Below are 11,621 nucleotides of genomic sequence, written 5' to 3'. Positions count from 1 at the left end.
CAAAGGGGCCAGAGGCCCATAAATAACTTGTCTCTACTTATATAGAATGTGTATTTATTCAAAGAGGTTTACCCAAGCTGATAAAAGATTTTGGACCTAATGGAAGGGTAGTCCGAAATTCTTAGGCCAGGTCAGGTATAAGATTTGGGCTTATTATGGACCCTCTTCAACTCTGGTTTCTTTAAAGAGGCGTCGTATTAAAAGAGTGGACTTGTGTGGTTTTAGGTTACTGATTTTTAAACCCAACTAGGAAGGAACAATATCATAAAAGGTTGTTAACCAAAAACATATAATAAAGTCTTAGTTCACATGGCATATCTCTCTCTTCACTGCAAAAGTCTAGGGTTCAAACTTTAAAGAGGAGTGTGTAGGTATGTTGTGTACTTAGAATTAGGAGTTGTTCAATTCATTGACAAAAAAAAAAATAAATAAAAAATTGATTTATTCAATACTATTATTCATTTGGATTAGATTAAATCAATTTTAAAAAATTGATCTAAGATCCAATCTATCTTTTTGTGGTTTTCACCTTTTGTTAAGATCCAGTATAAATTTAAAATTTTACAGTTCTAACTGAATTAAATGATCAATTTTAATTGAGGATATATAGCACTCCTATTAAAAGAAATGGGGTTTTGGGATGGGGTTGTGTAATTTAAAATTTGTGTTCTTGTGCGCACAATATACGGCATTATTAAATTTCTTTGGACCATTACATAGTAAACATTACACACTTTCGTTGAACGACTTATGAATAATCGCATAACTTTCCCGAATTTCTGTTCGTCCAAATCGCAATGTTTGACAAACTCCTAAGAAAGAAGTGGAAGATGTAGAAGAAACCTAAGAGAATTGTACATAAAATATTTAATTATGTGTTATCATTATAGCAAAAAGTTTATATAATTTATAACTTTAAGAATTTTATTGCATGATGATAATAAAATTAGACACTCTCCTTATATATATACAGGGACGGACATACGGAGGGCAACTCGGCCCCTAACTTTTTTAAAAAAAGATTAATAGTAATAAGTTATTAAGTATGATTTAATTTTTTAAAAAATTTATTTAGTATTTAGTCTAATATAAATAAAAGTTTAGTCTAACCTAAATATTAATGATTTCTAATATCTAAAAAGTAAGTAATAATATTAAAAAAATTTGAAAAGATATTATTACTAATATTTTTTAATTAAATAAAGAGTAATACCCCAAATAGGTCCCCAAGGATTTGCCCGTACGACAGATTTGTCCCCCAAGAAAATTAACTAAGTCCCCAGTCCCCGAAATTGTTAAATATGTGCCATATACGTCCCTGCTCCAGGTTTAGCTGGTTAACTGAACACTCTCTCTCCTACGTGGAGGTGATGAGTGTGACGTGTCAGGTTAAAGGCTTTCAGGACACGTTGGTCCCTGCACACGTAGCCAAAACGACGTCGTTTAAGGCCTTTTTAAAACGACGTCATTTTGAGTGGGACAGATTAGTCCCCAAGCTTTATGAAATGAATGTGTTAAAACGGCAGCGTTGTGAATAGGGACCTAGGATAAAAATGCATGTCCTTCTCCCTTGGCTCTGTTAAATGACCTGAAACCCCAAACCCTTACCCAAATTTTACAAGGCAACCCTTCATCTTCCTCAACTCCGTTAACATTGACTGTAGTCTGTAACAGTAGTTTGGCGAAGCTGACGGCGATTGGGTGGTGGCGGTGGTGTGTCGTGCATATCGCCATTGTTGGAGGTAAGTCTTCTAATTTCTTTTCTGAATTAATTCAGAGGCGAAGATTCATGTATGATGAACATGCATGTCATGTGTAGGGTAGATTAAAGATATTATTTTGCTAGTGTTGGTTAAGTCAGAGTTGTAAAGTGATTTAGTTTGTGACGTTTCATAATAACATTACCAATGTGGGTGTTAAAAAATTGAATTCTGTTTTAATGTTCTTGTAATGTCTTCGTTGCTTGTTTAAATTGTGATAGATTTTTATTTTGTTAGTTTAGATGAGTGAAGACGTGATACCCGTATTTTACCACGGTGGAAGCTTTGTGAGAGACAACAAGGGAGTACTTGTGTACATCAATGGAGAAGTCAAGAAGTTTTCCCCAATGGACATTGATCTGATATGTTTCTTTGACTTGAAGAAACTTTTTTTTGGACTTGGGTTACCATGACTATAAGGCAATGTTTTGGTATGATCCGACTGCTACTGACCTGGAGTCTGGTCTTCACCCAGTTCAAGGAGACAAAGAGATTAGAGATCTTCAAAAGAATAAAATACTAAATGAGGACATTGATGAATTCTACATCTACTTTGACCATCCAATCATGGAAGATACATAGTTCATTAATGATGATGGTGTTAGTGTTGAGGAGGTGGATGTGCAAGAGGCTAGTGCTGAGGATGATGGTGTTGACAATGATGCAGATGTTGAGAGTTCAGATAATGATGATGGGTACGAGTCAACAGAAGATGCATTATACAAGCCCCCACCTTCAGGATATGGTTTTTTCAGATTCAAGTTTAGAGGAAGAGTCAGTTGGAGCTAGTAAGAAAGGAAAGAATAATGGGAAGAAGAAATCCAAAGTTAGTAAGCCTGTTAATGGGCCAGTTGGCAAGGGCAATGGCAAGCCAAAAAGGGCAGCCATTGGAAGAAAAGAGGTAGCTGGAGCATCTGTTCAGAGAAAGAGTCATGATGGGCCTGGCAGGCCCAGTAAGAGTGATTATAGGCCTGCTGAAAAAGATAAAGTAGTTAATGGGCCTTCTAGTGGCAACAAAAATAATGCTACACCTGCTAGTGCCAATGAGACTGCATCAAAGTCTAAAAAACCTACTACACTTGATGAAGAACTTGGTGTGGAGTTGTTACCTGAGTCAGACATTGAATTTGAGCATGAGTCTGAATAATTTTTGACCCCGGAAGACTCAAGTGATGATGGAGGAAATGAGTTTGATTGGCCTCAATTTAATCCGAGTGCAGAATTTGGGGAGGTCCAATTTCAGCTGAACATGGAGTTTGAGTCACTTGAACAATTTAAGCAGGCTCTCAAGGAATTTACCATATCAGAGGGTAGGAGGATATTTTACATGAAGAATGATAAGAGAAGGGTTAGAGCTGCTTGTATACATGGAGGCTTCATGCCTAGAAAAGAAGTGCAAAAAGCCAAGGCAAAGCCAAGAAAAGCAGCTAAGGAAAAGGCAAAGTTAGAGGCTGCTAAAGAAGCTAATGAAAGCGACAAAGCTAAAGGGGTGGTGGCAACGAATGAGGCTCTTCCTGAAGGTGAGAAAAACAATGAGAGAGCTACAACCAATGAGGTAGAAGCACAAGCTAATGCAGCAAACAATGAAAAATGTGGAAATGAAGGTGAGAAAAATGGTGAAACAGAGAAGCATGACTGTCCCTGGTTTATATACTGTGCAAAGAACCCATGGTCAGGTGGATACCAAATAAAGACCTACAACCCCACTCACACCTGTGGAAGAGAGTTTGGCGGCAATATGGCAGATCAACATTGGGTAGCAAAGAAGCTAGAAAAGAGATTGTTGAGTCAGCCACGGTTGACACATGCAGAGGCATGGGATCACATAAAGGTTGATTACAATGTGATACTCAGTGATAAAATGCTGTACAGAGGACTTCGGATGGCCAGGGAAAAGTATGTTGGTAACGAGAAGGCACAATATGGCAAGCTGCGTGACTATCTGAATGAGATACACAGGTATGAGGTTATTTCAAAGTGTAACATTTCCTGAGATTTCAATAATTTGATAACATGGACATATGAAGAATAATATTTTTTACATTTTATGTTAATTATTGTTTGAGAAAAATAACTTGCTGTGATATCATAATACATTAGAATATTGTTAGTGATCTTAGTGAATTCTGGTTTAATATTGCTGTGATATCATACTAAGATATATGTTTACACAGGAGCAATGAAGGTTCATCTGCACTGTTGGCAGTGGAGCCTATACCTCAATCTCCTCCATTATTTGATAAATTGTATATTTGCTTAGACGCCTGTAAAAGAGGGTTCAAGGCTGGATGTCGCCCTTTGATAGGTTTAGATGGATGCTTCCTGAAGGGTTTTTATGGGGGACAATTATTGTCAGCTGTAGGACAAGACGCGAACAATCATTTTTATGTGATTGCGTATGCAGTAGTTGACAGTGAGACAAAGGCAAGTTGGAAATGGTTTCTGGAGTTGTTACAAGATAATTCTGGGCAATGCACTGCCGATGGTTGGAACTTCATCAGCGATCAACAGAATGTATCCCTAAATATGTCTTAGTGTTTGTTATGTTAACTAACTAAATGCATTGTATTCTTGATGATTTAATGGCTGTTAACTATGTTTTTTATTATCATAACAAGCATTTTAATGCTTATTATTTTCTGGTCTATTTGAACTGTAATGCAGGGTCTCTGCATCAAAGTCTAAAAAACCTACTACACTTGATGAAGAACTTGGTGTGGAGTTGTTACCTGAGTCAGACATTGAATTTGAGCATGAGTCTGAATAATTTTTGACCCCGGAAGACTCAAGTGATGATGGAGGAAATGAGTTTGATTGGCCTCAATTTAATCCGAGTGCAGAATTTGGGGAGGTCCAATTTCAGCTGAACATGGAGTTTGAGTCACTTGAACAATTTAAGCAGGCTCTCAAGGAATTTACCATATCAGAGGGTAGGAGGATATTTTACATGAAGAATGATAAGAGAAGGGTTAGAGCTGCTTGTATACATGGAGGCTTCATGCCTAGAAAAGAAGTGCAAAAAGCCAAGGCAAAGCCAAGAAAAGCAGCTAAGGAAAAGGCAAAGTTAGAGGCTGCTAAAGAAGCTAATGAAAGCGACAAAGCTAAAGGGGTGGTGGCAACGAATGAGGCTCTTCCTGAAGGTGAGAAAAACAATGAGAGAGCTACAACCAATGAGGTAGAAGCACAAGCTAATGCAGCAAACAATGAAAAATGTGGAAATGAAGGTGAGAAAAATGGTGAAACAGAGAAGCATGACTGTCCCTGGTTTATATACTGTGCAAAGAACCCATGGTCAGGTGGATACCAAATAAAGACCTACAACCCCACTCACACCTGTGGAAGAGAGTTTGGCGGCAATATGGCAGATCAACATTGGGTAGCAAAGAAGCTAGAAAAGAGATTGTTGAGTCAGCCACGGTTGACACATGCAGAGGCATGGGATCACATGAAGGTTGATTACAATGTGATACTCAGTGATAAAATGCTGTACAGAGGACTTCGGATGGCCAGGGAAAAGTATGTTGGTAACGAGAAGGCACAATATGGCAAGCTGCGTGACTATCTGAATGAGATACACAGGTATGAGGTTATTTCAAAGTGTAACATTTCCTGAGATTTCAATAATTTGATAACATGGACATATGAAGAATAATATTTTTTACATTTTATGTTAATTATTGTTTGAGAAAAATAACTTGCTGTGATATCATAATACATTAGAATATTGTTAGTGATCTTAGTGAATTCTGGTTTAATATTGCTGTGATATCATACTAAGATATATGTTTACACAGGAGCAATGAAGGTTCATCTGCACTGTTGGCAGTGGAGCCTATACCTCAATCTCCTCCATTATTTGATAAATTGTATATTTGCTTAGACGCCTGTAAAAGAGGGTTCAAGGCTGGATGTCGCCCTTTGATAGGTTTAGATGGATGCTTCCTGAAGGGTTTTTATGGGGGACAATTATTGTCAGCTGTAGGACAAGACGCGAACAATCATTTTTATGTGATTGCGTATGCAGTAGTTTACAGTGAGACAAAGGCAAGTTGGAAATGGTTTCTGGAGTTGTTACAAGATGATCTTGGGCAATGCACTACCGATGGTTGGAACTTCATCAGCGATCAACAGAAGGTATCCCTAAATATGTCTTAGTGTTTGTTATGTTAACTAACTAAATGCATTGTATTCTTGATGGTTTAATGACTGTTAACTATGTTTTTTATTATCATAACAAGCATTTTAATGCCTATTATTTTCTGGTCTGTTTGAACTGTAATGCAGGGTCTTTTGCCAGCACTAAAAGAGGTTATGCCTAATGCCCATCACAGAAACTACATTAGGCACATTTGGAAGAATTTCACAAACAAATACAAGGATACACATCTTAAGAATGTGGTCTGGGCTTGTGCCAAAAGTTCAACCGTTGCAGAGTTTAATGATAACATGCAAAGGCTGAAGAGAATAAATGAGGACGCATGGACTTACCTTGCAAAATTGGATCCAGGATGCTGGACTAAGTCAAAATTCAGCCACTACCCTAAGCTGGACAATATCACCAATAATATGACAAAGGTGCGGAATGCCAAGATAGTACACTATAGGGGAAAACTTATCCTCACAATGCTAGAGGAGCTCAGATGTTACATTATGCGAAGGATGACACAACACAAAAAGGCCCTAAGCATGTACACTGGTGTAGTTGCTCCTGTACAACAAAAAAGGATGGAAGCCATTATGAAGGACACCAAGCACTGAACTGCTCAATGGACTGGCGACGATGCTAGACAGGTATTTGAGGTGCAAATGCACATGAAGAAGCTGGGGGTGCACTTAGGTAATAGCACATGTACATGTAACATGTGGCAACTTACAGGTATAACACTCCAACTTATGCATTTTTAGTTATTATTCTTACAAACTGTATATATAATTGTTGTTTATAATCACTTATAGGAATTCCATGTGTGCATGCCATGGCTGCTATTGCTAAGAGGGGAGACAGAGCAGACACATATATGCACAAGTGGCTGAAGATGGATGCCTTCAGAGCAACATATGGTCATTCCATTAGTGCTATCAACAGTGAAGAGTATTGGGAGAAGTCTGGAGAAATAAGCTCAATCCCTCCCAAGATTAAGAGGCCAATAGAGCGTCCAGTAAAGAGAAGGAGACCAGATCCAGTAGAAGACAGACCAGAGGGTACTAAGGCAAAAAAGACCTTCCGAGTCACATGCGGAAAATGTGGAGATACTGGCCACAATGCTAAGACCTGCAAAGGAGCTCCTAAGGCTGGAACTAATCCTAAAGGAAAGGTCAAGGGAAAATCCAGGGAAAAGTCAACTACAACACAAGAAGAGGTTCATGTTTCTCAATCGGCACCCGTAACTCAGGTATACATGAATGACACTTACCTTCTTCTGCTAAATGTGTTACATTATGCAGCTTGATATGTGTGATAACATGCTTAGGATTTAGGTTTTTGACATGAATTAATTGTTGTGTTATAGAGACCAACTTGACATATAAATTTAGTAATTAGGGGCCTGTTTGACTTATAGTAGCATTTCTAAAGGACCTATTTGACTTATAAAATACATCGTGAAGGGTTTAATAATAGTCCCTAATAAATTTGCTTACGTATGAGGTTATCCAGCCTGAGGCACCAACAAATGCTACTATACCAGATGTTGGGATGAATGTGAATGATGCAACTGTAAGTATGCTTGATAATATGTTTCACTATTAATTCCTAAACATTACTTACTAATATCTTATTTTAGAATACTCATAATTGTTTACAATTCAATCAGGGAAGACAAACTCAGCCTCAGCAGCCTTTTAGACGTCCAAAGCAGACAATAATTAGACCCAAGAGACAGTAAAGTATGAGTGTTGAGACAATGGCAGCTGCAAGTAGTGGCACAACCTCCAGAATGTTCAAATTCATTCCAACGCCCGGACTGAACCTCTCTAAGAAGAAATGATGCTTTGGAAGAAATTTATTGTGAAATGGACAAGATATTGTTTACTCTTGTTATTTTGAAGAAAATAGACCTCCACTTTTAATACCTTTTGTGCACCACTTTACATCAGTGTGTGTAGAAGGAAATAGACCTTCTTTATTTTGCTAACATTTTGATACAACTTATGTACATCCTCTATGTTGATGCTACTTTATGTTAACATTCTGATGCATGTTACTTGAATATTCTGGTTTGGATTATATACTATTTTTGGTTTAATCCACTTTGCCAAATTACTTTGCATACTCTGAATTCGATATAGACTAGCTTCAAGTTAGTATCATTATCAACTTCTAATATTCATTTAACTAAAATGAGTCATTCAAATACAATATTTTTCCAACAAAGATACAATGCCAATTGCTTAAATAACCACCACATAGATACAAAACAGAATCACAACTACAAGTGCACCTATTATTACACTACTAAACAACCTTAGAACACTGTCCTTCTTGAGTTTCGAACAATCTTCATTCCTCTTTATTAACATCTCCTCCAATTGTTTCACTTTCTCCTCCAAGCATTAATCCAAACCTGCACCAAATTCTTCACCCATGCATGTCTCCACAGAGGCCAATCTACAGCTTTCAACTACATCATCCACCAAATACCCAAAAATATCATCAAACCATACAAAAAAATCACAATATCCTTGCTTTTCCTGCAATCAGAATAATAGAACATAAATCATCACATTATTTTTAGTCCCCAATTATCAAAACTACAGCACCACAAAAATCCACCACTCTAAAGTACCTTGAAGTGAGGACATCCAAAGAACAACCTATTCGGGTTTTCTGCTATGCGAGACCTGGATATTACGGCATATGTCCTGCACTTGCACTTAGGATGTTCTCCTTTTCTAAGTCGCCCCCTTCGGACGCCTGATGAGCGGATAATTTATACGCTTTTTGACATTGTTTTTAGTATGTTTTTAGTATATTTTAGTTAGTTTTTATTATGTTTTTATTAGTTTTTAAATAAAAATCACTCTTCTGGACTTTACTATGAGTTTGTGTGTTTTTCTGTGATTTCAGGTATTTTCTGGCTGAAATTGAGGGACCTGAGCAAAAATCTGATTCAGAGGCTGAAAAAGGACTGCAGATGCTGTTGGATTCTGACCTTCCTGCACTCAAAGTGAATTTTCTAGAGCTACAGAAGCCCAATTGGTGCACTCTCAATTGAGTTGGAAAGTAGACATCCTGGGCTTTCCATCAGTATATAATAGTCCATACTTTGCTCGAGATTTGATGGCCCAAATAGGCGTTCCAAGTCAGCTCAAGAATTCTGGCGTTTAACTTCGGAACTGGCACAAAAGTTGGAGTTAAACGCCCAAACTGGCACAAAAGCTGGCGTTTAACTCCAAGAAAATTCTCTACACATGAAAGCTTCAATGCTCAGCCCAAGCACATACCAAGTGGGCCCGGAAGAAGATTTCTGCATTAATTACCTATTTCTGTAACCCTAGGCTACTAGTTTTCTATAAATAGGACCCTTTGCTATTGTATTTTCATCCTTTACTCATACTTTTCATACACTTGATATACTTTTGATCTTTGAGAGTCTTATACACGTTTGGGGGCTGGCCTCACGGCCATGCCTGGACCTTGTTCTTATGTATTCTCAACGGTGGAGTTTCTACACACCATAGATTAAGGTGTGGAGCTCTGCTATTCCTCATGGATTAATGCAATTACTACTGTTTTTCTATTCAATTCACGCCTACTTCTTCTCTAAGATATCACTTGTTCTTCAACTTGATGAATGTGATGATCCGTGACACTCATCATCATTCTCACCTATGAACGTGTGCCTGACAACCACCTCCGTTCTACCTTCGATTGAGTGTGTATCTCTTGGGTTTCTAATCTAAGATTGGAACCTTCGTGGTATAGGCTAGAATTAATGGCAGTCATTCCTGAGATCCGGAAAGTCTAAACCTTGTCTGTGGTATTCCGAGTAGGATCTGGGAAGGGATGACTGTGACGAGCTTCAAACTCGTGATTGTGGGGCGTGTGACAGACGCAAAAGGATCAATGGATCCTATTCCGACATGATCGAGAATCGACAGCTGATTAGCCGATGTTGTGACAGAGCATCAGGACCATTTTCACTGAGAGGACGGGATGTAGCCATTGACAACGGTGATGCCCAACATAAAGCTTGCCATGGAAAGGAGTATGAATGATTGGAAGAAGGCAATAGGAAAGCAGAGGTTCAAGGGGAACAAAGCATCTTCATACGCTTATCTGAAATCCACCAATGAATTACATAAGTATCTCTATCTTTATTTTATGTTTTATTCATCTTTTAATTATCAATCCTCCATCACCATTTGAATCTGCCTGACTGAGATTTACAACATGACCATAGCTTGCTTCAAGCCGACAATCTCCGTGGGATCGACTCTTACTCACGTAAGGTTTATTACTTGGACGACCCAGTGCACTTGCTGGTTAGTTGTGCGGAATTGTGACAAAGTGTGATTCACGTTTAAGAGCTCCAAGTCTTTGGTGCCATTATTGATGATCACAATTTCGTGCACCAACGCCAGTCAAACCACTGTCAACACTGAAGACATCATCCATAGTTCTTTGACTGCGTCTCCGACTTGCAACTGACATGCTGCCTCCACTCGCCATCATCTTCTTCGAAGCCAAAAAATCTCTCTCACATACTAACATACATGGGTTGGAGGCACAGGGGGTAAAAAGTGAAGCCCTAATTTCATGTTCATCCCCTTTAAAACAGCGATGTGTTGTCCCTATTAACAACGCTGCCGTTTTAACACATTCATTTCATAAAGCTTGGGGACTAATCTGTCCCACTCAAAACGACGTCGTTTTGAAAAGGCCTTAAACGACGTCATTTTGGCCACGTGTGCAGGGACCAACATGTCCTGGAAGCCTTTAACCTGACACGTCACACTCATCACCTCCATGTAGGAGAGAGAGTGTTTAGCTAACCGGCTAAACCTGGAGCAGGGACGTATATGGCACATATTTAACAATTTCGGGGACTGGGGACTTAGTTAATTTTCCTGAGGGACAAATTTGTCATACGGGCAAATCCTTGGGGACCTATTTTGAGTATTACTCATGATAAAAACTCAGGTAATATATGTTTAATAATTTTTTCTTCTTCTAAAAAATATTTTTGCACAAGTATATTACAAAAAGAAAAATATATTTACTTTATTGTGGAAGTATGTATTTTATAAGAGTACTTATAAATGACAAAACACAACAAATTAATATTCAAACTCAATTCGTTACAACATATTAATGATAGATTATGACAAACACAAGTCCAAAATAGAAGATAACAATTTTTCACAAAACCACAAAAAAAATCTCAATCCATGCCCAAAATCAAGCATTTTCTACCATTAGGTCTGAATCCACAAAAGAAGGGAGCACTTACGGTGAACCAATAAAAAAAAAACACAAAAATCATTAGACTTAATCCCACTTTTAATCAACTCTATTGTGCAATACATTCTGCACATCAACTGCCACCCTCTACGTTACTGTACCTCCTTTCTGCAAAAGGTCTAAAAGTCAAAAGACACTAATGCCACGTGTTGCAAAACTATAGTTGATAGTCTTGACACATACTATTCATATGTGTGGATTGTTTTTACTATCCATATCATAGAAGTCCCCAATCCCCATATGGTTATGCTTGTGTATCACTTTTTTTTAGGGAAACCGAGGTTCTTCTTTGTTGTTTTGCCATCATATTTATGTTTGTTTTTGTTGTTGAGAAGCAACAAGAGAAGAGTGAAGAAGGTGATGGATGAAATGACTAAGAAATAACCTTCACACTGGTG

The 11,621-nt window shown here is 38.0% G+C and overlaps 3 protein-coding genes across 3 annotated transcripts; all 3 read left to right on the top strand.

The window, feature by feature from the left end:
* Positions 2,978-4,422, top strand: LOC110263602. The gene is made up of 2 exons (XM_021105171.1): positions 2,978-3,719; positions 3,935-4,422. The coding sequence occupies exons 1-2, from the start codon at positions 3,010-3,012 to the stop codon at positions 4,293-4,295; spliced, it is 1,071 nt and encodes a 356-aa protein (XP_020960830.1). The 5' UTR covers positions 2,978-3,009; the 3' UTR covers positions 4,296-4,422.
* LOC110263603 lies at positions 4,478-6,080 on the top strand. Its single transcript, XM_021105178.1, has 2 exons — positions 4,478-5,339; positions 5,555-6,080. Exons 1-2 carry the CDS (start codon positions 4,630-4,632, stop codon positions 5,913-5,915), a joined length of 1,071 nt encoding a protein of 356 aa, XP_020960837.1. The 5' UTR covers positions 4,478-4,629; the 3' UTR covers positions 5,916-6,080.
* LOC110263606 lies at positions 6,095-7,907 on the top strand. The gene is made up of 2 exons (XM_021105180.1): positions 6,095-6,636; positions 6,717-7,907. Exons 1-2 carry the CDS (start codon positions 6,567-6,569, stop codon positions 7,208-7,210), a joined length of 564 nt encoding a protein of 187 aa, XP_020960839.1. The 5' UTR covers positions 6,095-6,566; the 3' UTR covers positions 7,211-7,907.

Source organism: Arachis ipaensis, chromosome B01 (assembly GCF_000816755.2).
Source record: "Arachis ipaensis cultivar K30076 chromosome B01, Araip1.1, whole genome shotgun sequence".
Taxonomy (NCBI): Eukaryota; Viridiplantae; Streptophyta; class Magnoliopsida; order Fabales; family Fabaceae; genus Arachis; species Arachis ipaensis.
Note: the sequence above shows the minus strand (reverse complement) of the source record. Positions and strands in the feature narration are given on the sequence as shown.